At 45.7% G+C, this 25,948-nt stretch overlaps 1 protein-coding gene across 4 annotated transcripts in view; it reads left to right on the top strand.

Moving 5' to 3' along the window:
• Positions 1-25,948, top strand: part of BRD3 (bromodomain containing 3) — a 57,306-nt gene that overhangs the window by 1,008 nt on the left and 30,350 nt on the right. For all 4 annotated transcript variants that reach the window (XM_032767439.2, XM_032767438.2, XM_075060592.1 and 1 more), the window contains exon 2: positions 23,414-23,728. In XM_032767439.2, coding sequence (XP_032623330.1) covers positions 23,528-23,728 — 201 coding nt within the window. In that variant the 5' untranslated portion in view covers positions 23,414-23,527. The remainder of the gene's footprint in view (positions 1-23,413; positions 23,729-25,948) is intronic.

Here is a 25,948-nt window from a genome sequence, read left to right as displayed (position 1 = left end):
GTGCACCGGGCTCGAAGGTGCCCGGGTTGTGTGTCTGGCCAAGAAAGGGCAGCAAACTGTGAAGTGTGTCCCTGGGAGAAAAGCTGCTAATGTTGAGCGATCACTTGATTTGCTCACAGCCATTTCCCAGCCCTGGTTCACTACCGTGCAAGGTAGGAGAGGGTCTGAAGCAGGTTGCCTCGATACTAGTTTAAAATGCATATAGAGGGGGGAGGGGGTTTGAACCAAACTGCTGCAGATAAATTAAAACAAAGGGATAGTTGCCTAAAGTGACATCTCTTAAGATGTAAATCTCGGTGCAAAAAGAAACCTGGGCTACAAATAATATTTTGTGTGAAATCCGAATAAAAGAGCAGTCACTGTGCTACAAACAGTGCCTCAGATGGGGGGAAAGAGAGGAGTTAAACATTTAAAGCTCAAACGTCACCCTTTGCCATTTATCCTCTTTGTTTACTCTTTGCCCCAACTTGGAAAATGGAGCTAGCCCACTGTTTCCAGTCTAGTCAGTTTCACTTTCAGGCTTTCACACTATGCTGCAATGTTTGGGTTGCAAACATCACAGTGGGAGTGTTTTAGCCTAAAGGAGAAGTCCTATAAAATATAAATCCAGAGTCAGCTTAACAAGGTTCTTTAGGAAATGTAACATCCCCATAGAAAGTACCCTTGGTAGGGCAGAGAATGATCTCCTTTCCATAGGTTTTCTTTTAATCGTCCTGTAACAGGTCTGCCACATGGATATATTTTTCCATGGATAGCTATGGGAATGAAAGCAAAAAAACCAAACCCAACCTTTTAGTTTAAAAGAGAAATAACACTCTCATTAAGGCTGTGAAAGCTCTCTCTCTCCTTTTAAATACAAGCCTTCAAATTCCAGTTTAAGCCATTCTGCATTATTAAATAGTAGTTAGGGGAAAGCACAATTAGCAAAGCGCACCTGGTGTCCCCTGCTGGGGAAGAGCTGTTTTTGACAGGCTAGTTAGTATTTGTAATGCACACAGTTATGTGAGTCATGCCAAGGGGCTGTCTCCAAATTAAACTGGAAATTAAGATCAAAGGCTGTAACAGTGTCCTTAGCTCACCCTGTAATGTGTCAAGGTGTTGGATAGGACTTGGGTCACCTACCATATGTGCTGTAATATTCGGGTTCATTGGGGAAGGGGGTGGGGTTAAAAGTGCAGATTAAATTGTTTCTTTCAAGAACAAAAGGTGAGATCAATAACTGACACATAATTACAATTTTGTATTGCTTTTATCAAAGTAATACTTTGGAAAAAGGTGAATACGCTGCATGGGTTAAGTGCTTTCCTAATGTGAAGACCATAGAACCAGGAGACCAGGACTGCTCCAAATGACCTCTAATGTATTTTGTTAGCTTAGAATTTTAGGGAGTTTCAAATTATACACAAGCAAGGCTTTGCTGAATAGCAAGACTTCCAGCCTAGATGCCTTGTTTTTATAAAAAGGTTTAGTTCACAATCTCTTGTGTGTGACTAGAATAAGCCCCAAGATCATATTTCTCTTTTCCTTGCCTCAGTCAATTTAAAATATGCATTCACGTATTTGGTGCTTTCAGACCATGCTTAATAAATGAGGTGAGGAAGTGTGTAACAATCTTACTCAATATCCAGTGTAAGCTTGACCACAATTCTCTGTGCTATGCTGTACATACAGTATTCGATGCATAGACAGTCATACCAAAGACCCTTATTAGAAATGATGGTTATACGTGCAGGTTAAAATTTTGAAAGATGCTTAAATGATTTAGGAGTCTAAATCTTATTATCAAAAGTGACTTGGGCACTTAGGGGCTAAAGCCCACTGATTTCCAGTAGGAGGTAGCCTCCTAAGTCTTTTGAAATGGGACTTAGGTGACTTTGAAATTTTTGCCTGCAGTCACTCTTTAAAACATCAGCCCAGACATTTAACATATATTATTTTTCTTTTAATGTGCTGAGAGTTTAGTTTCTATTGTAGGCGACAGTGTTCTTTCACATTTTATTTTTAAGTGAAGCTGGTTTTGTGAGAGAGTGTCTGAAAATGAAACCTATTTGAAACCACAGTTATGCGTTCCTGCACCGCTAAAACTTAACGGATGGATTGACATAAACCAAAATTTATGCAAAGATCCATTTCTCCTGGGCTGGAGACTTAGTATTACACAGCGGCATTCCGGAATTATGTTTCCAACATGAGTCTTGTCCTGTAAAACTAGGGGACAATAACAGAGTTTCTTATAAACTTAAACCGTGACCCCAGATCCTGTGATTTAGTCTGTCTGAGCAGAGCCCCCTGGGTTGCACAGACCCGTTGACTCCAATGTGATTTACATGTGTTGAGAGGTTAAGATTGCACTTACATGTGCATCTTTAATACATGCACCATGTGAAATGATAAAGCTTAACATTTGTGTTCTTCAGACCTTTTAAAAATGCACCTGTACAATAAGGGCTTGGCCTGACACCCATTACAGTCTGTCGCCAGGTCTAGACAACAATGTTTTGCAGGCATAACTATGTCAGTTAAGAGTGTACAAAAAATCATAAGCCGAACCGGCATAGCCATGTCAATATATTCAGTTTATACTGGCAAAAGATCTAAGCTGCGTCTCCATTAGGGAGGATAGCTACACCAGCAAAGCCTTTGTAATATAGACTAGGCCTTAGAATCTCACTTGAGAATCTGTAAGCCATCCCCCTAACCCCTGTTTGCGCCCACCCCCACCCCCGCAGCTGGGGCCGGGAGCAGTGCTGTGTCTCCGGGAGGGGGGAACCAGGACAACAGCAAGGGGGCAAAGGCTGGGGGTGGGCACGGGGCCAGTAGCTAGGAGCCCTTGTTCGGGGACAGTAGCAGAGCCCCAACCGTGAGGCTAGCAGCTGGGAGTGGGGGGGGTAGGTATGGGGCTCTGGGCACGGGGCCAGTGGCCAGGGAGCGGGGGCAGTGCCCCAAGAGCAGAGCCCTGGGCGTGGGACCAAGACTGGGTCCCCGGACAGAGGGCCAGTGGCTGGGGATCGGGGCCGATGGCTGGATCCAAGCCGCTGGCCCCGTGCAAAACCTGGGGGTGCTTCAGTTCCCATGCATGTAAGTCTAACCCCTCTTCTCAGCAACAGCCGAGTGATGTAAAGAAGGCTCACATTTCAAAGACTTAGGCCTGGTCTGCACTTAAAAATTAGATTGACCTAGCCATGTTGCTCAGGGCTATGAAAAATTTGGCACCCTGAGAGCTGTAGTTAGGTTGACCTAACACCCAATGTAGACACAGATAGGTCAGTGGAATAGTCTTCCATCAACCTAGCTACTGCCTCTTGGAGAGGTGGATTAACTACCTCAACAGAAAACCCCCTTCCGTCCATATAGGAAGCATTTACGCTATGATGGTAATGGTGGCACAGCTGCTGTGCTATGTATGTGCCACTGTGGTATAGACTTACCCCATTACTTTTACAAAATATATTACTCTCCATCTACTTTGTTATACAATTACTGTCCATTCGGACTAATCTACACTTGTTTAAATAAATGAACAAAGAACATATTGCAGCTCAGCATCCTTGATTGTTCTTTAATACCACTTATTCTCCTCTTTGCTTATTTGCAAAATTCATTAATCCACAGTGATCTCCTAGTCATTAGCATGAGACCTATTGTTTTGTTTTGTTTTGAAAAGTACTGCATTCTTCTGCAGTAATAGCCCAGAGCACTCTTGTAAACAGCAGAGTTCTGAGAATTAGCAAGGTGCGCCTTACCCGTTGTCTGGCAGTGTGTTCAGTGGGCTGATGGTTTGCACCCTCAGGAAGTTTGCAGATGACACTAAGCTGGGGGGAGAGGTAGACACGCTGGAGCAATGGTGGGCAACCTGCGGCCAACGGGCCACATGCATCCCGTCAGGATAATCTGCTGGCGGGCTGCTAGACCATTTATTTACATTTGCATGGGCACCTGCAGCTCCCAGTGGCCACGGTTCGCCGTTCCTCGCCAATGAGAGCTGCAGGATGTGGCAGCCAGGCCTGCGCTATGTCTCGCAGCTCCCACTGGCCGAGAACGGCAAACCGCAGCTACTGGGAGCTGCTGGGGGCCATGCAAATGTAAACAAATGGTTTGGTGGGTTACCCTGATGGGCCGCAGGTTTCCCACCATTGTGCTGAAGGGTAGGGATAGGGTCCAGGGTGACCTAAACAAATTGGAGGATTGGGCTAAATGAAATCTGATGAGGTTCAACAAGAAAAAGTGCAGAGTCCTGCACGTAGGATGGAAGAATCCCATACAGTCTGGTGACCAACTGGCTAAGGCAGCAGTTCTGCAGAAAAGGACCTGGGGATTACAGTGGAGAAGAAGCTGGATATGAGTCATCAGTGTGCCCTTGTTGCCAAGAAAGCTAACGGCAGATTGGGCTGCATTAGTAGGAGCATTGCCAGCAGATCGAGGGAAGTGATGATTCCCTTCTATTTGGCACTGGTGAGGCCACATCTGGAGTACTAGCAGCAGAGAATCCTGTGGCACCTTATAGACTAACAGACGTTTTGGAGCGTGAGCTTTCGTGGGTGAATACCCACTTAATTTCCAGGGGCAGGTATATATATGCTAGCAAGCAAGCTAGAGATAACGAGGTTAGTTCAGTCAGGGAGGGTGAGGCAATTGCAGAACGCAATGCCATCCACAGCCTCAGAAACCACCCTGACATTATCATCAAAGAGGCTGATAAAGGAGGTGCTGTTGTCATCATGAACAGGTCTGACTACCAGAAGGAGGCCGCCAGACAACTCTCCAATACCAAATTCTACAGGCCACTTCCCTCAGATCCCACTGAGGAATACACTAAGAAACTGGACCATCTACTCAGGACACTCCCTACACTAACACCAGAACAAATCAGCATACCCTTAGAGCCCCGACCAGGGTTATTCTATCTACTACCCAAGATCCACAAACCCGGAAATCCTGGACGCCCCATCATCTCGGGCATTGGCACTCTCACTGAAGGACTGTCTGGATATGTGGACTCTCTACTCAGACCCTATGCCACCAGCACTCCCAGCTATCTCCGTGACACCACTGATTTCCTGAGGAAACTGCAACGCATTGGTCACCTCCCAGAAAACACCATCCTAGCCACCATGGATGTAGAGGCTCTCTACACAAACATCCCACACACAGATGGAATACAAGCTGTCAGGAACAGTATCCCTGATGATGCCACAGCACAACTGGCTGCTGAGCTCTGTGCCTTTATACTCACACACAACTATTTCAAGTTTGATGACAATATATACCTCCAGATCAGTGGCACTTCTATGGGCACCCGCATGGCCCCACAATACGCCAATATTTTTATGGCTGACCTGGAACAACGCTTCCTCAGCTCTCGTCCACTCACGCCCCTTCTCTACCTACGCTACATTGATGACATCTTCATCATCTGGACCCATGGGAAGGAGACTCTAGAAAAATTCCACCACGATTTCAACAACTTCCACCCCACCATCAACCTCAGCCTGGACCAATCTACACGGGAGGTCCACTTTCTAGACACCACGGTGCAAATAAGTGATGGTCACATTAACACCACCCTATATCGAAAACCTACCGACCGCTATGCCTACCTTCATGCCTCCAGCTTCCATCCCGGGCACATCACACGATCCATTGTCTACAGCCAAGCACTGAGGTACAACCGCATCTGCTCTAACCCCTCAGACAGAGACCAACACCTACAAAATCTCCACCAAGCATTCTCAAAACTACAATACCCGCACGAGGAAATTAGGAAACAGATCAACAGAGCCAGACGTGTACCCAGAAGCCTCCTACTGCAAGACAAACCCAAGAAAGAAACCAACAGGACTCCACTGGCCATCACATACAGCCCCCAGCTAAAACCCCTCCAACGCATCATCAGGGATCTACAACCCATCCTGGACAATGATCCCACACTTTCACAGGTCTTGGGTGGCAGGCCAATCCTTGCCCACAGACAACCTGCCAACCTGAAACGTATTCTCACCAGCAACTGCACACCGTACCATAGTAACTCTAGCTCAGGAACCAATCCATGCAACAAACCTCGATGCCAACTCTGCCCACATATCTACACCAGCGACACCATCACAGGACCTAACCAGATCAGCCATACCATCACTGGTTCATTCACCTGCACGTCCACCAATGTAATATACGCCATCATATGCCAGCAATGCCCCTCTGCTATGTACATCGGCCAAACTGGACAGTCACTACGGAAAAGGATAAATGGACACAAATCAGATATCAGGAAGGGCAATATACAAAAACCTGTAGGAGAGCACTTCAACCTCCCTGGCCACACTATAGCAGACCTTAAGGTGGCTATCCTGCAGCAAAAAAACTTCAGGACCAGACTGCAAAGAGAAACTGCTGAGCTTCAGTTCATTTGCAAATTTGACACCATCAGCTCTGGACTAAACAAAGACTGTGAATGGCTTGCCAATTACAGAACCAGTTTCTCCTCCCTTGGTTTTCACATCTCTACTGCTAGAACAGGGCCTCACCCTCCCTGACTGAACTAACCTCGTTATCTCTAGCTTGCTTGCTAGCATATATATACCTGCCCCTGGAAATTTCCACTACCTGCGTCTGACGAAGTGGGTATTCACCCACGAAAGCTCACGCTCCAAAACGTCTGTTAGTCTATAAGGTGCCACAGGATTCTCTGCTGCTTTTACAGATCCAGACTAACACGGCTACCCCTCTGATATCTGGAGTACTGCATCCAGTTTTGGGCCCCCCACTACAGCAACGATGTGGGCAAAATGAAGAGAGTCCAGTGGAGGGCAATGAAAATGATCAGGGGGCTGGGGCACATGACTTACGAGGAGAGGCTGAGGGAACTGGGCTTGTTTAGTCTGCAGAAGAGAAGAATGAGGGGGGATTTGATAGCAGCCTTCAACTACCTGAAAGGGATGGTTCCAAAGAAGATGGAGCTCAGCTGTTCTCAGTGGTGGCTGACGACAAGACAAGGAGCAATGGTCTCAAGTTGCAATGCGGAAGGTCTAGGTTGGCCATTAGGAAAAACTATTTCTCTAGGAGGGTGCTGAAGCACTGGAATGGGTTACTTTGGGAGGTGATGTAGTCTCCTTCCTTAGAGGTTTTTAAGATTTGGCTTGACAAAGCCCTGGCTGGGATGGTTTAGTTGGGGTTGGCCCTGCTTTGAGCAGGGGGTTGGATTAGATGACCTCCTGAAGTCACTTCAAACCCTAATCTTCTATGATTCTGTGATTCTCCAAAATGTCCCCTCTCAGTCTGTTAGTTTCTGTTGCATCTTACTGTGGTTTCAGCTTTATGTAAATCATTATTTCTTCATGGAGGTGGAACATTTGTTAGAAATACTCCTGGTGTGGTTTTATACATTGCCTGCCGCTTGATTGTATTTTAGAAGGCAGGGATTTAAAAACAAAAATGCTCCTGGATAGTGGTGTGGAAGTTTGTAATAACAAGCTGCTATCATTACCTTTTAGTAGTCTCATAATTGATAGGGCGCAAACTAAAGAAACACTTATATCTATTTTGGGTGCCCTTGCTTACCTTGCCAGGACTGGTTCTCTCTTCTTAGCTTGTTGTTTTGCTCAGTCAGACAAGCAGGCACCATAGCCCTTCACTGAGTGTCAGCCACATGAGTAGCCTCTGTAAAAATACTTACTTGTTTGTCCTTTCCCGCCTCCCAGTCCCATCATTCTGGTTGCAACTCAAGTATCTTCTCCCCCTCATCAATACAATGGGCCTAGAAAGTACTCTTTGATATGAAATTTCAAGGAGTTGGGAGATGGGTCAGAACCAGAGTACCTGATCCAAACACTCCTGAACTTCCTCAAAGATCAGGTCCAATCTGCATGGCGTGGGCCCATTTCTAGTTGCCATGGTGCCTTGAGAATGTTCCACCAGCTATGTTTCTTGAGCACCCCTGTCCTGTTCTGTGTGCCTTAATAAAAGGTGGGATGGTGGCATCCCCAATTGGGTTGTGAGCACTAACTCCCATGAATAAGTTGCAAGTCAGTGTTTACCTATTTACCAGTGTGAGTAAGAAGTCCACAGTACAGCCCTCTTTTGGGCCCCAAAGCCCCCTTTTTAAAAGAAATCACTTGTTTCTGCTAATGCGGGTCTGGCCAGTGGTGTGGATAGAGCGCAACTTTGCTAAAACAGTTTTAACAAATGAGCTTTAGGGCTTCAGGACATCTCTACACAGCACTGTCCACACACACAATATGCACTGATTTAACTAACACACTATCGACAGGAGAACGTTGCCCTGGTATCACTTGCACCCTATATAGTTAGTTAAACCAGTGCAAAAGCCTGTGTGGAAGCGCTCCTTTCAATATAAAGCCTGGTCTACATGCAGTTTTTGCACTGATATTACTGTTTTGGTTAGGGGGTGTGTAATTTTTTTCACTAAGGGTATGTCTACACTACCCTATGGATCGACGGGTAGTGATTGATGTATCGGGGATCGACGTATTGTGTCTCATCTAGACGCGATACATTGATTCCCGAACGCATTCCCCGTTGACTTCGGAACTCCACCAGGGCAAGAGGTGGAAGCGGAGTCGACGGGGGAGCGGTGGCCGTCGATCCCACGCCGTGAGGACGCAAAGTAAATCAATCTAAGATACACAACTTCAGCTACAAGACGTATCTTAGATCGATTCCCCCCCCGCACCTCCAGTGTAGACCAGGCCTCATACTGGCACCACTCCTAGTGTAGATGCATCCCTATACTGGTATGGTTTATTCCCCTTCCTGTGTGGGAATAAGCTATACTGGAATAAGCACTTTTATGTGACTATATCTGTGTCTCCACTAGGGGGATTGTATTGTTTTAATCAGTGGTTCTCAAACTTTAACAACCTGTGAACCCCTTTCACTAAAATGTCAAGTCTCGTGAGCTCCCTCCTAAAAATGAATATTTCCAGGGATTTTCTCCTTTACCTGAGTATAAATTATAAAAGCAGTGATCTTGGGAATATAAAATTTGTTTTTATGACGCACTATTGTTAATTATTATTTATCATTACAGTATTTTTATTACATTATGAAATCGTCAACACTCTTCCAAGATCTCACTTTCGTAGCTTGTATTACTTTGAATAAACCTGTTATAAGACAAGGCTCCTACATTTCATCAAGAAGTATCAGATGTGAAACAGCAGGAAGGTATTTAAGAAACCAACTCAAAAGAGTTCCCTCCTACACAAGCATTCAGGTCTTGAGCAGTCCAGGCAAATGGTGCACGTTACAACAAAGTTTAAACATGTTCTTCATAATAATTTTAAAAACAAGACTAGCTGCCTATTTAATTTTAAAAACAGCAAAAAATATCCACCTCCCTTTCCATTTCTTATAAGGAGTCTTGAAGTTTAAATCTCCTCAGTGTGATAGATATGCTTGCTTTGATCTGCTTAGTGTTTGGAAGTCCAGAGGTCCCAAGGGACAGCTCTGGCTGCCATTAGGGATTTTTTTTTTCCCCGAGAACCCCCTGTAACATTTTGCAAACCGCCAGGGATTCACAAACCTCAGTTTGGGAACCACTGGTTTTAATCATACTTGTATACCTAAAACCAGGGGTGGGCAAACTTTTTGGCCTGAGGGCCACAGTGGGGAATAGAAATTGTATGGAGGGCCATGAATGCTCACAAAATTGGGGTTGGGGTGTGAGAGGGGATGTGGACTCTGAGATGGGGCTGAGGATGAGGAATTTGGGCTGTAGGAGGGTGCTTTGGGTTGCGACCAAGGGGTTCGGAGGGCAGGAGGGGGATCAGGGCTGGGGCAGGAGGTTGGGGTGTGGGGAGAGGCTCAGGAGTGCGGCCCCTGACCCAGTGCCCTGGCTGGAGCAAGGCCGAGCCGTATGATGCGGCTCAGGGGCCGGCTTAAAATGGCTCTGGCCTGCGGGCTGTATTTTGCCCGCCCCTTCCTAAAACAGTATCACTTTTGTGTGTAGGCAAGGCCTAAAAATGGCTGCTTATGGTTTAATTAAACTTGTTCCTGACTGACTTAAGCTAAACCAAAACCAGCCACTCTTAAACCGAAATAAGTGTGTCCACACACAACCTTTTGAGCCTATTCAATTACATTGGTTTAAATTCACACCTTTAAATTATAACCGTGCCATTTTCTTGTGAAGACAAGACCTTTACATTGGTTTAGAAGCAGATTTAGTTAAATTGATGCAACCCACTTCTATGGATGCTCTTAAACTGATTTAAGAGTGCCTCATATTTATATACCGAGGCTTTGTCTGGAGGGAAGGGTTGCCCCAGCATAATTTACAGTGTGAATTTGAACCATTATTTAAATTGGTGTAAACCTTGTATAGAAGTTGTTATTCGGTTTAAGGTCTTGTCTACACACACAAGTGGTACTGCTATAACTATGCTGGTATAATTAAAGCAGTGCAACACCCATAGGCTATGTCTACACTACAGACTTCAGCCTGCCTAGCTGTGTCAGTCAGGCCCATGAAGAGGTGTGAACCTTGACCACCGTAACTGCAGTAGCAAGGGCTGTTAAGGCTGACACAGTTACACTGGCAAAACTGCCCGTTTATCAGTATAATTTATTTTGGTTGGGGGGCAGCGGTGAAATAAGTTATACTGGTAAAAGTTCAGCTTTGTCTGTGTAGCTGCATCCACACTCGGAGTGCTTGGCCAGTGTAGTATATTGCAGCGGTTCTCAAACTGTGGGTTAGGACCATAAAGTGGGTCACCGCCCTGTTTTAATGGGGTCTCCAGAGCTGGCGGGAGTGTCTACAGTGACTGCTGCTGTAGTGGCTTAAATGTGTGGACCAGGGGTGGCTAACCCGTGGCTCCGGAGCCGCATGCAGCTTTTCAGAAATTAATATGCGGCTCCTTGCATAGTCACTGACTCCGGGGCTGGAGTTGCAGGCACCAACTTTCCAATGTACCAGGGGGTGCTCACTGTTCAACACCCTGCTCTGCCCCAGGCCCTGCCCTCACTCCACCCCTTCCCCTGAGCCTGCCATGCCCTTGCTTTTCCCCCATCCCCACCAGAGCCTCCTGCGCACCGCGTAACAGCTGATTGTGGCAGGTGGGAGGCGTGGGGAGGGAGCGGGAGGCACTGATCGGTGGGGCTGCTGGGCAGGAGGTGCTGCAGGTTGGAGTGGGGGGAGCTGATGGGGGGGTCTGCTGACGTATTACTGTGGCTCTTTGGCAATGTACATCGGTAAATTGTGGCCCCTTCTCAGGCTCAGGTTGGCCGCCCCTGGTGTAGACATACCCTAAAATTGGCTTTTTAAAAAAAAAAAAATATGTAGCTTAATCCTGGTCCACATTTATCAGTTTTGCCAGCATTGTGTGGTGAGTTGGGGTGTGGATTTGCCATCATAGCTATTCTGGCAAAAGATCTATTGTAGACTCAGCGATATGGGCAAAAATTCTTTTTTGCTGGTACAGGTTATATCGTTCAGGGAACTGGTATAAGCTATTCCGAAAATCTTTTAAGAGGAGATAAGACCTTAGTTGATTTCTTACTGATTTAAGGCACTTTTAAGCCCGTGGAGGAGTGTCCACATGAAGAGTTTGTGCCAATTTAAATGAATTAGTTTCTAAACCATTTTTGTTAAATCAGTACAACTGCTGTTGATGAAGTCTAAGGCTTTGTCTATGCTGGGACTTTCATCACTAAAACTTTTGTCGCTCAGGGGTATGAAAAAACACGCCCCTCTCCCCAAATGACAAAAGTTTTAATGAAGAAAAGCGCAGGTGTGGCCAGCGCTTTGTTGGTGGGAACGGTGCTCCCGGCGATGAAGCTACCACCCCTTGTTGGAGGTGGTTTTATTTTGTTGCTGGGAGAACTCTCTCCTGGCGATCAGGAGCGGCCACACAGTGCACCTGCGGCTGTGACAGCACAGCCACGCCGTAGCAATGTGTGCAGTGTAGACGTAACCTACGTCGTCTTTGCTTTTAAAATATATTTCAGTACACGCATTTACTGGGAGGTATCCATCATGAAAACTGAAATACTAATTCACTGATTCTGACAAAGTATCTCTTGTGATGCAGCCTCCTTACTTATTTAACTTGTCGATTTACTCACTAATTTTGCTAAGTTTGTAGCCTGTGTTGGGTTTCCCTATCATCAGTGTGAATTAGTAAGTGCCTGTGCTTTTCAGGCTGGGTTTTCAAAGGAGTTTAAGGGCGTTAGAAACCCAACTATTGTAATGAGAATTGGGTGCGTCATTCACTTGGCCCCATTGGAAAACCCTAGCCTTAATTAAGTTAAAAAGCAAACAATCATCATCATTAATATTTTTGCCTTACAGCAAACCCATTCTATTTTGTGATCTGAGACTTTATTTTGTTTTATTTTTGGAGCAAGAGAAGCAATTGCTGGCACAAAGAATGTGTTGGAGGGAAATCTTGGTGATGGGAGTTGCTTTCTGTTGAATCAACACGGTAGTTATGTTGTGTCTTATGAAATGCTCTGAGCAAGGCGGCATGTAGTTCTGTCTCTGCGTTTGGAACTTTGTCTTAATTATCAGTGTTCACATTGAGCTGAACCTTGGGATGAGATTCTGTTCAGGGCCATGTATCTGGCTCTCCTGAAGGCATTAGGAATTCTTGTGTGTAACCAGACAATACAAATCAGTATTATCCAGAATTACACGTTTTGTATATCAGATGTATATGGGGACGATGATCTTCTGACTAGCCAGTAAAATATAGGACCCCATTTTTTTTTGCATTGCCTCTGTATGTACTGTGCTGCCTAACATGCCTTTTGGAACTACTGTGCCTTTAAAAAAAAATGATTAAGAAGGGATATGTTGTTGCATATAACGTATCTTCTTAAAAACGAATCCAGACGGAAGTTGAATGTGGTTGTGTCTGCAAGGCACAATCTGGAAGTACTTCAAACCTTCCCTAATTGATACCTCTTTATAGGGACCTACACTGGTTTCGTATTTATTGTTTAAAAGCCCTTTCACGGATTGCCTCAATATTGTGGGAAGAAATATCAAGCGAATGGTGATCTGAGCTTCTGCAGTTTCTTCAGATGGCAAGTAACGGTCCTGTTTCTAAAATGAGCCATACAGCATCGCCTAGATTCTTATATGGCTCCTAATACTGCAGTATTTGACACCTCACAAACATTAATGATTTTCGCGGTGTGTGATGGGAAGTACTGTCATGCCCATTTTACAGAAGGGAAATGGAGGCACAGAGGGAGACACTGATTTGCCCAAGGTCACGTGGTGTGTCACGGCCAGCAGCACCAGGAGTCACCCCCGGTCTCAGGATTCCAGGCGAGTGCTTTCACTGCTTAGCTCTCCTTTTCTGTAGCTCTTTGCAGTGGTAGTGCTGCTTGGAGTTGTTCCGTACAGGGTTTTCTTTTTCTTTTTCAAAAAGCTTTCTGTCCAGCAACTTTTCTCTTTGGAAGTGGGAGGGTAGGAAAGGAAACAATTATGACAAATGCTGCTAGCTGTAGCGGAAAGACTGTACATAATTTCCTAACATAAAATCCAACTGAATCAAGGCGAGTGTGTGGTTCTCTTTCTAAACGTGCATTGGGCATAATACTCAGATTGAAAAGCGGAAGAACTGGCTGCTTTTTCTGTGCTTTTACATTTTAGTTTAACATCCTTTAAAAGGAAAAAAACCCCTGCTACGGTGGAAACATACGATAATCCCACTAGGAGTTCTGAACCCTGTGTTCTGCCTTCTGGATGTACACAAATGGTTCTATTATGTGTGTGTCATCTGGGCTTTGTACTATTGCCACCGTCTCTTTTCTTTAAAGCAGAAATCTAGTTTTCTTGCCTGAACTTGGAAAGTCTGTTTCCAGGAGATTGCTGCCGGAGGATGAATGTTTAATAATGTTCATTATCGGCATTGCATAGAATGGCTGAGGCAGTTTCCAGATGGAAAGGAAGGTAGAGTCCAGGCCTTTAGAGAGCCTACTTTAAAGAGTGATAGTTTAGGAATGGGACAACCTGTGGGACATCGTGTGGTCTAATGGCTAGGGCAAGGGTGGCCAACCTCAGCCAAAGAATGAGCCAGAATATACCAATGTACATTGCCAAGAGCCACAGTAGTACGTCAGCAGCCCCCGCCTGCTCCCAGCGCCTCCCGCCCACCAGCAGCTCTGCCGATCAGCGCCTTCCCCTCCCTCCTTGATCAGCTTTTTCATGGTGTGCAGGAGGCTGGTGGGGGGGGGTAGAGGAGGAGGAGCAGCGAGGGCATAGCAGGCTTAGGGGAGGGGTGGGAAGGGGTGAGGTGGGGGCAGGGCCTGTTGCAGAGCCAGGGGTTGAGCAGTGAGCACCCCCTGGCACACTGGAAAGTTGGCGCCTGTAGCTCCAGCCCCGGAGTCGGTGCCTATGCGAGGAGCCGCATATTAACTTCTGAAGAGCCGCCTGTGGCTCCGGAGCCATAGGTTGGCCACCCCTGGGCTAGGCCCCTGGGGTGGAAATCAGGAGCCCTAGGTGCTAGTCCTGGTTCTGCTAGTGACTTTGCGCAAGTTTTGCTTCAGGTTCTTGAGGGCAGAGACTCTAGCTGTGTATGGTGCTCTGATGTTGGCTGGAATCTCTAGGGTTTCCTGTAACGCTAATAATAAGCAGAGGTGTCAAGGTGGTACATGGCCAGGTCTTGGCAAAGGTTAGTTTTAGATGTTTTACCTGTCAGTATGAGTCAGCTGGATTCTCTGAAGACAGCAGAGGTGGGGCTTTGGGAGGGATTTGAAAACGGGGAGGTAGGAGGCCTTGCCGATGGGCTCAGAGATGGCATTCCACGGGCATGGAAGAACATTTAGCGTGAAGCTGTCAAACGGTGTCCAAAGCTGGCATCGCGGGTGCGGCTGATGGCAGGGGTAGGAGATGGGAAATGTGATGCACTGAAATTAGCCTGGACTCTCCTTCTATATCCCTACACCTGGAGTTTCACTGTCTGCTCGTTTGTCAGGGAAATTATTAAAGAATGGATCTGCCATCCCATATTATTATTATTAATTTGTCTTTCCATAGCACTGAGGTGCCCAGTCATGGATCAGGGTCCCGTAATGCCATGTGCTGTACGGACACAGAACAAAAAGATGGGGTGTGTCCCCAAAGCACTTACAGGCTGAGTAACAAATCAAGTACCTCTTGTGCTGCCACTCCTGCGTGAGGAAAAAAATTAAAAAAGTCTGTGTGCGCGCGTGCACATTTTAAAATAGAACCTTCCCATTGTTACCCCTTCTTCTGATACCAGTCTCCCTTTCCAGCACCTGTTTGCCAATTGGTAGCATGTGTCAGGCCTAGCTGGTCAGCTACCCAGCAGAGCAGAAATCATCTGCAGCTTTATTTGCACATGTACTCCAGTCTTGAAATGAAATGGTCAAACAGCGTGCAGGGCAATCCCTTCTTTCAGGATCTCAGCCCGGTGCTGACACCCGGTTCCTAGGGAGCAACTCTTCCTCAAGAACTGACTCCAGTTAGGCATCCCAGACAGAGAGCAAATTCTTCTGCTGCTCATTTAGCTCCTTGTTTCCTGAAGCCTCTTCATTAAAACCGTGCGGAACCCCAAAACTAACAACAACACAGCATGTCTTTCCAAGAGTCAAAACGGGCTCACACTGCGTGACAGCACCACTTGGGGACACGTCGCCTGCCCTAACAAAATGTTTGGAGATTTTCTGTTGTTCCCGGTATGACAGCTTTAAAAGCCACAGGTCTCCGTGCAGGAAGTTCTTTACAGAAGGTGCATGGCACACGTCTGAATGCTTGCAAGAACGGGATATAAGAAACTGAGCTCTGGAGGGGAGTGGTAAGGCATATCGCAACATTAATACACCACAGGAATAAATGTTTTAGTCCATATTTATCTGGTAGACCCTCAGTTCATTAGAGGTGGCCAAAAAACTGTTCTAAACTCTGCCAACCCGTACGCAGTCACAATTTCCAATACTGACTAGTAACCTTGGGTGCCTGTTTGAGGCATCCTTACAAGGCCTGCTTTTTTTCAGTGCGCGCTGAGCATGTGTCCTCTGCAAATCAGACCCCTTATAGATGTCTCAAGTTGGGTGTCCAAAAATGAAGCTCCTGGAAATTGCCGGTTGCTTTTGAAAATCTTGGCCATCTGTATTTACCTAAGGGATCCCCTGGCTCCTTCGGAGGAAACACCTGCTCATATAATCTCCATTGAGAGACCAACGGGGCAAAATCCTTCGAAATAATCAAGCGAGTGTAAAACACCCAAGTCGAAAGCCAAGTAACTGATTTAATCTCTATGCGCTCTTTTCTTTCCTCTCTCACGCAGAGGTGAGCTAAGGGCAGAATTGTGACCATAACTCAGAATCTCAGACTTTAGCTGGAGTTATTCTGATTAACAAATAAATCCGTGGCATTTGGAGTTAATGATCTGTGAAACAGTGACAACAATGGAGGCCAATGGAGACTTTCCGATCATGGGGATCTGCAGTGTAACAAAGTGGCATCCTAAAGCAAAATCCCAGTTTCCTGTCATGATGCCAGCTGCAAGGATTCTCCACTTCCCCTCCCAAGTTTTAAAGGGTGACTTAAGGTTTGTGTCGCATTATCTGGCAAGTGCTGACTTCGAGCGGCTGGCCATCTCCAAGTCCCGTTTGCGAATTGTACACCCCTAGTATTTGCAGCACAGCTCCCTACTCCCATGTGTCACAAGCTGCTGAAGGCTGCCCAAAGGCTGTCTGAAGGGGTCCAGCAGGGCAGGAGGCGGGGAAGGATTTCTGTAAGTCCCTTTTTTATCTTCTCCGGAGCCCCTATGGGAGGGGCTGTCGGATAATTATGTTCTCATTTCTGGGTGGGTTGGGACTCTTCCTGTTTCTCAGCTCTGTCAAAGTAACTGTGCAGACTGCTGCAGTCAGAAAGAGTTGGTGGGCTCAGACGGGAATAGAAAGCACCTCCCCTTTTAGTTTGCAATAAGGATGAGCTTTAAGAAAACCCACCCTCCCTTGCTCCACACAGAGCAGCTGTGGAGTGAGCAGTCTCTTCAGTGTTCCACGTTGCCAAAGGAGGTGGCAGAACCGTTAGCCAAAGCAGCAGGCTTACTGGCATGATGCACGTTTCACGGGGCTTTATAGCGTATTCTCAGACAGGCTCCCCCAGTCTGTGGGCTCCATCAGTGGGGTGAGATGTTATCCTCGGGACAGAGGGAATTATTAACCTGATTTCTCCAGGCCAACTGTCGCTCCAGCGACTGGCCCATGCAGGCCACGCAAAGCTAAAAAAGAAAAAAAAAATCCTCTAAGCCCGGCTGTGTGTCTGATGACTAGGCTGGCTGGGTGAGGAGCCAAAACCTGCAGCCGTGCCAGATTCCGCGGTGGGGAAGGCTGCAGCGCATTTAAGCGGAACAGTCTGTGACTCAGTGGAAGCAGAGATTTCTCGGCAACTTTGGGCTCAGGTTTTGTTTCAGATGTTTTGTTAAAACTGGGAGCAATCTCCTACAATGGACAGAGCAGCGCGGGGCCCTTATGTTTAGTGGGGCAGGGGTCAGATTTAAAGTGGCGATGTCAGTAATTGCAGATAGGCAGCCAAAAACTGCAAGAGCTATTTTTGTTGTTACTCAGAATTACAGAGCTGGGGACTATACAGGGGAAAAGAGATGATTTAAAATGGAAAAATATTACTTAAGGGCTAATATGAGTCTTAATTTAGGTCCTGATCAGCAAGGCACTTACACACACATGCACAAAGTTAAACACACGCTTAAGTCTGTCTCTATGCAGTAAATCATTTAAGTACATGCTAAGCTTGCTCTTAGATGGTAAGCTCTTTTGGGGCAGTGACCACCGTTCTGTTCAGTGTCTGTACAGCATTTAGCACAACGGTCCATGACTGAGGCTCCTCCATGCTACTGCTATACAAATAATTGATGGTTGATGTCAACGAGATTTAAGCATGTGCTCAATTGCTCTGCTGAATTGGGACTTTACAATCTGAGCCACGTGCCACGTAATTTCACTCTGTAAGCTCTATGGAGTTCTGTGTTTGCACCGTGCCTAGCACAATGGGATCCTGGCCCATACCTAGGGCTGTAGCCTCTACGGTAATACAAAGAGTAAATAATAAAGCAGGTTTTGCGGCAAACCTCTGCCTGGGTTAAAAATTTCGCCCCATGTGTATCAACATACACTGCAGTCAAAGCTAAGGCCTCGAGCTGTGTGTTTTACTTCTGCCAGTGGCCATGCAACAATATGGACCTGCTCCATTGCTTTTGGCACATGATTCTCATCCGGGGAAACATCAGGAGCTTTGTCGGACACGTTCTGGTGTCTCAGGGCCTGTGTGCACTACCACTTATGTTGGTATAATTGATGTCGCTCAGGGGTGTGAATAAGCCACGCACCCGAAGCACCGACCTACCCGCGAGTGGGGACATCGCTCTGTTGGCGGGAGAGCTTCTCGTGGAGGTGGAGTTATGCCAAAGGGAAAGGGGGACCCTAATCGTGCTCACCCCCTTTGCTGCTCCCGTGAATCCCACCTCCATGCTCTTTTTGTCTGTTGTTGTTAGGATTTAGCACTTCTATTCCAGTAGCACTCAGAGGCCCCAGCCAAGATCAGGGCCCCCCTGGGCTGGGTGTTGTGCATGCATCTAATAAATGACTAGACTTCGCCCCAAACTAAAGACAGCAAACAAGCTAAGCTTCCCCTGCCTTTGTCTTCATGCCAGCTCCCATGCTGCCCCCTCTGGAATCCCCGCCTCATCCCTGCCTGCCAGCTGCTAACCCTCCCTGTTCCAAATTCCTCAAAGCTGCTACCCCACTGCTTACTTGTCATTTAAAGATGGGGGCAAGAGAAGTAAAAAAAGAGAGAAAAAGCTAAATCAAAGCAACCCCTGTGGCAAACAAACAGGAAGCTATTCAGGCGAGGGTTCAAAGAAGGGGCATTGAGGGAGAGCACAACTCCGCCTCCTCTACTCAAAGCCCGGGAAGGGCTTCTCTCATTTCTCTCCGTGGGAGAGTGAGAACAGGAGGAACATCCCCTCCACCTTGTGTCTCCTAAGAATTCCTGCTCCTATTTCAATCTGCTTTAAACCCGGTGCGTGACCGAACTTTCCTCTAGGCGTCCTGATGTGTTTCACAGGCAGAGACCATATCTTCTGTATACTGTCTTCCAAGCGTAATTAGGTCTCACGAACTTTGCAAATTGTGACATCTGGCATTACCCTGTCTGCCCTTAGCTTGTGAGCTCCTCAGAGCAGGGACCATCCTTAAGCATTTAGAAAGTTCCTAGCACATAGTGGGTGCTACCGTACATGGAAAATGACTGTCCAGTCTCCCTGGATGGCAAGCTCCCTGTGCTGGTTTTGGACGCTATCACTTGGAGTGGGTGTGGTGGGGTGGCGGTCTTAGTCCTGCTTGCAGGCGCGGGGACTCTGTAAGAAAGCGTGTAGCCACAGAGTCAGTTCTGGAAAGAGCCAGCTCAAAGCAAGGTGAGGTGAATTGTGCCTGGCTGCCTTAGGGAGCAGCCTGTTTTCTCTCTCTCTGGTTTTAGGTTCTTGTATGTTATCATTCTGAATGATAAGAAATAAAGTAGTGTTACGTTGCAGCCTTCTAGCAAGAGTATTTGTTTTTATCTAATTTCTCAGTGTGTGTGCTGAAAGCATAACAGCCTACTTTATTCACTTAGGAAAGAAAGAACTGCAATAGTCTGAGTCTCTGTATAAATGCTCTGACAGATCTGTGACCCTTTGAATGGTGAAACACATGTACAAATAAATACTATTTTGATGGGGTGGGTGGAAATGTTGGCAAATGTTGGTGTTTCAGGGCTGGATTAGGACTGGGCTGCTTGGACATAAGAAGAGAGAAAAACTCACCTGAAGTGAGTAGCCAGGATCCTCTTGTGTTTCTATATGTAATAAATCATACAGCAAAACTCCCAGGCCCAGCTAGAGGAAGTTCTCTCTCAGTTCTGACACACTCTTGAGTGTTCTCATTCACAGTGATGGATCAGCTGGCAAATACACATTAAAGCCTTATGTATGCTAGTAATGACTGTTTCCAGTTTTGTTGCTTTAACAGTATGAAAAACACAGAAATAGGCACATTTTAACTAGATTTGGTCTCAAGCTGCAAGATCGAGGATTTGAATGATCACACATTCAGCAGCATTGGTATGCTGAGTTTTGGTTTAGAGCCATCTTTAATTGTAGCCAATGGGACTGCAGTATGCAAATAAATTAGGGTCAATTGTAGGAGGACTGAATGAGTTGCCTCTGATGTCACAGTCCCACCTCCTGTTCTCCCTAATGTGCTTAACTTTCTTGATATTTAAACTAAAGTTTTAAAATAGCCTTTCTGGTTTATGAAATTAAGTTTTACTTAATTACTGTTCATATTACAGGGCTAGCGGAGAGTCCCCAACTAAGATCAGCCCCACCCCACTGTGCTAGGTGCTGTAGAAACACACATGTTCAAAGATTATAAAGCCACAAGTGACCCCTGTTATCACCTAGTCTGACCTTCTTTATAATACAGGCCATGGAACTTCCCTGAAATAATTCTTGCTTGCACTGTAGCATATCTTTTAGAAAAAGCATAGTAAGAGATAGCTCCCATCCCAAAGAATTTCCATCTAATTAGACAAGATTGACAAAATAGGGCAGAACGGTGGTATGATTATCCCCATTGTACAGATAAGAAGATGAAACACAGAGAAAGACCACATAGAAAGTTGACCCCCTATCTCCTGGATGCCTGTCCAGCACCTTAAAAAAAGAACATCTCTTCAGGTTAGAATGTTATGAAAACAGGACAAGAAGATGCAGAGAAGTTCTAACAAAAATGGGATTTTTGTTGTTGAAGATCTTGCGTTTATCCTCAATAATTTAAAAACACAATAGAAGGCAATCTTGAGAGGTGGTACGTAGAGTTAAAAAAAGTGACCAATGCCCTGCAGTTAAGGTTGCCTCAAAAAATTTGTTCCCAAAATTTCTTGTTTTTAATTTCAGTCTTTGAAGGGGGTTCAGCTCATTAACCAAAACACTGAAATAAACATTAGATTCCAAGGATGTACCCCAAGGGCTGCAGTCAGGGTTATATTGCTGCTTAGAGGAATTATGGCTCTTAGTCGGTGGATGCCTGAAATCTGCAGAGTCCTAGTTCAGAGCTGGGGTTGAGAGAGATAAAAGGGAGGGGAAAACATTATGACATTTAATTTTTTTAAAATTCTTGTTGGATTTATTATTTTTTTCTTGAAATTCAAAATTTTGAAATATTTTGTCAATAAACAGGGAAAACTGTTGTGAAAATGAAATACAAACAGGAAAAAAAACAAAGTTTGAAATGCTGAATTAAGTCCACTTTGTGAAGTTTGAAAAGTGGTGACCAGATCACCCCAGCGTCGCTGTTTTTCCAGTTGCCCCACCCACCTGGGGCTCCCATCCAGTCTCTGTCTGTCAATGACACTCGACAAAAACAAAACCCTCTTGGCTGGAGGGTTTCACTGTGCAAAGGGGACACAATTGGGGGACAACATTACCTTATGTGAGGGTTGAGGGGAACAGTGCTGTAGAGAATGGCCCCACAACCTACCTTTCCTTGCCCATGGAGCTTGAACCCCATGGATTCCGTGGTGTCAGAGAAAAGGGGATGGATCTTCCCATTGCAGACCTTTCAGTTTGTGGAAGCAGAGCTGATGATAGGGTTTATTATACTTTCTTAGGATGTAAGAGAATTTTTACATCCTGTGAATAGATGCTGGTTAGATTCATAGTTGGGCTCCTGTTTTCTATGTACACATTATAGGTGGGCTGCAGTGTTTTACACACACGTGCACACACCAGACATGGATTTGTTCGGGATTAAACACTTTTGTACACAAAACCCTTTTTGAAATAGGAGCCCCTCCTGGGCACAGACAAGCTTGGCCCTGATTGGCTCTGCACATTCTATTCTGGAGCCCAAAGTGGTGTCTGATTGGCTGAGTTGCCTCTTATGTCACTATCCCATTGCCATCACAGAATACTTTCACTTTGTTCTCTTGGTTATAGTGAGGTTCATGGAATGCTCTCTTTCATGTGAGCTTGTGCCTTGGCTCCCTGCGTACAACTGAGAATATTTATATTTAATCATTCCTCTCTTTTATGTAGATACATGTTTCTATGCACAATCTATTTTTGTAAAACTCCCCTAAATTAAATAAGTGTTCAGTGTTTACTGCCATCTCATCAGCTACTCAAAGGGTAGGTTGAAGTTCTGCGCTTAATCTTGATTTTCAGCTATGATGGTTAAAAATGAGAATTTTGTCTAGGATGTTTCTTTGCACTGTCTCCCTCTTCACATGTCACTGCTGCTTCTGTATTTCCCTCCTTTTGTGACCAGGTTTTCACCACATAGCCTAGAAATATATGTCAGCGAGAGTATTTGTGTACTTGTCTGAATGTATTTTAAATATTTTGCCATTATAAAGTGTGTGTGGTCTCTTTGCTGTGGTTCTGATGTGGGTTGAACTATTAAACGTTTATAGAAGATGACAAAACAAAGCTGTTTACAGCATGGTATCCAAGACATAATGACGCTAGAGAATTTGTCATCCAGGAGCATGCTAGAGAAAACCTGGACTAAAGTAATGGAATTTTGTGTGTACTCATATTTCAGACGTGCCATTAAAAGACAGAACGGAATAATCTCTGTCTGTCCATTCCAGGGGCTGACAAACTCTTTGATTGTTACTTGAATTGCAGGAGCACTGTTGATACCCCCATGGGAAATTGGGTGCACGTTGTAGTCAGCCTAGTAAGAGACAGACCTTTCCCTAAAGAACTTCATGGTATGGAGCACATCTAAATAGAGAGATCATCTCTGGGGCTGTCTTCCTTTAGCAATTAATCGGCCACCTCCCCTTCCAGTCAAGATCCAGTTCTCAACGATGCGATGTACCTAGGACAATTGCAGCAAATGTTTGTGTATGGCACACCTGGCTCCTGCTCTTTGTTTCCAGCTGCTTCTGTACAGTCTTCTTTGCAATGAATATCTGAGATGCTGGTAGAAGCCAATGGAAGAAGGAGCCAGAACCAGCATCATGAGACCAGCCAGTTTGCCATAGATCACTAGCAAGTGCTCTGCAGTCCGTGGGTTTGGGAACTGCTGATCTAATCTATGCATCTAGGTTTTTGTGCCATGCCCATTATTATGGTATCTGAGCATGACAGCAAATGCAGTGGATCAGGTAGGGTGACCAGACAGCAAGTGTGAAAAATCAGGATAGGGGTGGGGGGGTAATAGGAGCCTATATAAGAAAAAGACCCCAAAATGAGGACTGTCCCTATAAAATCGGGACATCTGGTCACCCTAGGATCAGGTGAAGGGATTGAGTTTAGCCATGTCTAGGGTGTGTGTTGTTTTTGAACATGTGTGTTTCAATGAAATGTCTGTATTTACACTCCACCTCTTCCTCCTCTCTCTCCTGGTCTAGGTTGCATGGTTGGACCCTGGAAATGGGATGTCAATCCCATTCAGGGAGCATAAAGGAAGACAGAGAATCTCCTAGTTGCCACTGCAACAGTAAGTGAGACCCAGAGGTAGGAAAATGTCAACGGTCACATCAGCGATACAGGCTCCCCAGGGCCCTGTCAATCCACCCCCCCCAGAAGTCACCAACCCCAACAAGCCCGGGCGGAAGACCAACCAGTTGCAGTACATGCAAAATGTTGTGGTGAAGACCTTGTGGAAGCATCAGTTTGCTTGGCCCTTCTACCAACCCGTCGATGCGATTAAATTGAATTTACCAGTAAGTATTCTTTCCTTTGCTTTGTGTACTCTGCCAGGAGAGCTCTGCTTTAGCGATGTGCAATTTCTGCTCATGTGAAGTGAAATGTTGTTGAGTTCCTTCTGATTCCCCAACTCCCCAGAGTTGTCGTGCTGAGCAGTGGCCCCTGCATAGTGAAATGAGTGAGTTAGTCATTTGTTTCCCAGTACTTTGAGTATGAGATGATCTTTCACAGACCTGACTTCTTCAAAACTAGTAGAAGTTATGTTAACTCTTATCCATTATTAGATGGGTTTTTTTTTTTAATTTTATTTTTTGGTTCTGTTTATTAAGAAGCTCCTCAGGCCTCTGCTGTTTTTGTTGTAGATTAGAATGTTACCTTAATAGCTTCTGACATATGCTCAAAGAAAGAGCATAAGGACCCTTGGAATTATGCAGTAGGTTTTCCAAGAGCAGGAGATGTCCCTGAAATCTTTGGATCAGGAATAGGAGCTGGAACTCTCAACAATTGAAACAGTGTTTTCACTTAATGTCAGACTCTCTTAACTTTGTCCTGGTCTGCACTAGAAAGGTTTACTGGCATTGGCATGTTGGTTAGGAGTGTGAAAAAATCACACTCCTAATCAACCTAGCTGTGCTGGCAAAAGCCCTAGTAGAGCCGTTATAAGTGGGGGAAAAAAGTCTTTTTCCCCGTCTAGCTTATTTTGTTTGGGGAGCTGGTTTACGGTATACCAGTAAAAGCGTTCTTTTGCTGGAATAAGCTGCCTCTCCATGGGGGAGGATTCCCAGTATAACTATACCAGCAAGCCTGTTTAAATGCAGACAAGGCTTTTGTCTCATAAGCTCATGCTACACAAAGCTGTGTTTTAAAAGAAACCTCTGAACATCCTAGTTCCTGCTGAATCTCTTAAAGATCAAGGGCTCAATTCCTTTTCCAGAGGAACATGCACAGCTCCTATTGACTTCACCATGGTCTGCACGCATTCACCTGACAGCAAAGACAGTTTCCCTATTAACAGTTAGCATGAACTTGCCTCCCCGGATCTCTGCTCTCGGAGTCAGCACTAAGCCAGCCACCTTTGGAACCTTTCAAGGAAATTGGTGCTAACTCCAGCTTGCATGCTCAGACTATGATCGCAGCAGTGGAGGGACTGTGCATCTGATTTCCAGAGGTTCTGAGCACCTTGGCTTCCCTTTTGACCTACCTGCCAATCCCATTAGTTGCAGAGAAAAAGGGTTTATTTAGGGTTAATTTTTAGTTAAAAGTGGTAGGCGTGTTTTAAATCCCATTCGCTGGTAGGCATTTTTTTCAATCGTGTTCTAGTTCTGACATTTCAGGATTGCCATTTCAAAATCAGACACCACCAGGAAAGCAGGGTCTTCACTTTATGGGAAAGGTGCCTCCTGTCTGATGTCCCCCATTGGAGAGGGGGAAGCTGTTCTCACTGGGGATGTATAGGGCTTATTGCATCCTGACCTAACAAGGTAGATCAGAGAGACCTTGCCTTTAAGTCTGCTTGTGAGCATTCCAGCACTAACACCACATGCTGACATCGGGCCAGTTTAAATTGTGTTTCCAGTTGGCTTTACTGGATTTGGTGCCAAGGAAGGAAAGAGGAGAACGCCCATCATCAAGGGGCAACTCTTTGCTAGATGCCTTGGAAATGCCGGACCCAAAGCAGAAGAAATAGCAGACGGTGACTCTCCCACTCAGCACTGACGTTCTGTCTCTCTCGTCAGCCTCTCATCCTCTGCTTCTAGCCCGGCTGAGTGTCAGTCTCTGTGTAGGCCATAGGACACAGGAGAAAGCCGCATTACTAACGGTGAATGGAGTTTCTCTGAGCTTCTTTCCCTCTACGATCCGAGTCATGCTCTTTCCTTTGCCCTCTCTGATACTGGGCAGGCAGGCAGGCAGGCAGCAACTGAGGGCAAGACCTACGTGCCTCTTTTATAAAGACGTGAGCCCCACACACTCATGCATCAAGGTAGCTCTGGCTGCTTTGAACGGTTCGGTGGTAGCAAGAGCGACTCCGCAGTCTCAGTCTGTGATGTCAGTTGGAAGAACTCCAGTTCCTATTAGTTATTACCGGAGTTTATGGACTGGATCAAGATCTTCTTTTGAAGTTGATAATGTTGAAAGGCTCTAGTTAAAATAATGTCCTGAAGAGTAAAACACTTTAATGCCGGTGTAATATTTCAATACCACTTGACTCCTTTGTGTCTGTGTTTTGTTTGGTTGGT

The sequence above is a fragment of the Chelonoidis abingdonii genome, chromosome 24 (genome assembly GCF_003597395.2).
Source record: "Chelonoidis abingdonii isolate Lonesome George chromosome 24, CheloAbing_2.0, whole genome shotgun sequence".
Classification (NCBI taxonomy): domain Eukaryota; kingdom Metazoa; phylum Chordata; order Testudines; family Testudinidae; genus Chelonoidis; species Chelonoidis abingdonii.
This window is presented reverse-complemented; position numbering and strand designations above follow the sequence as displayed.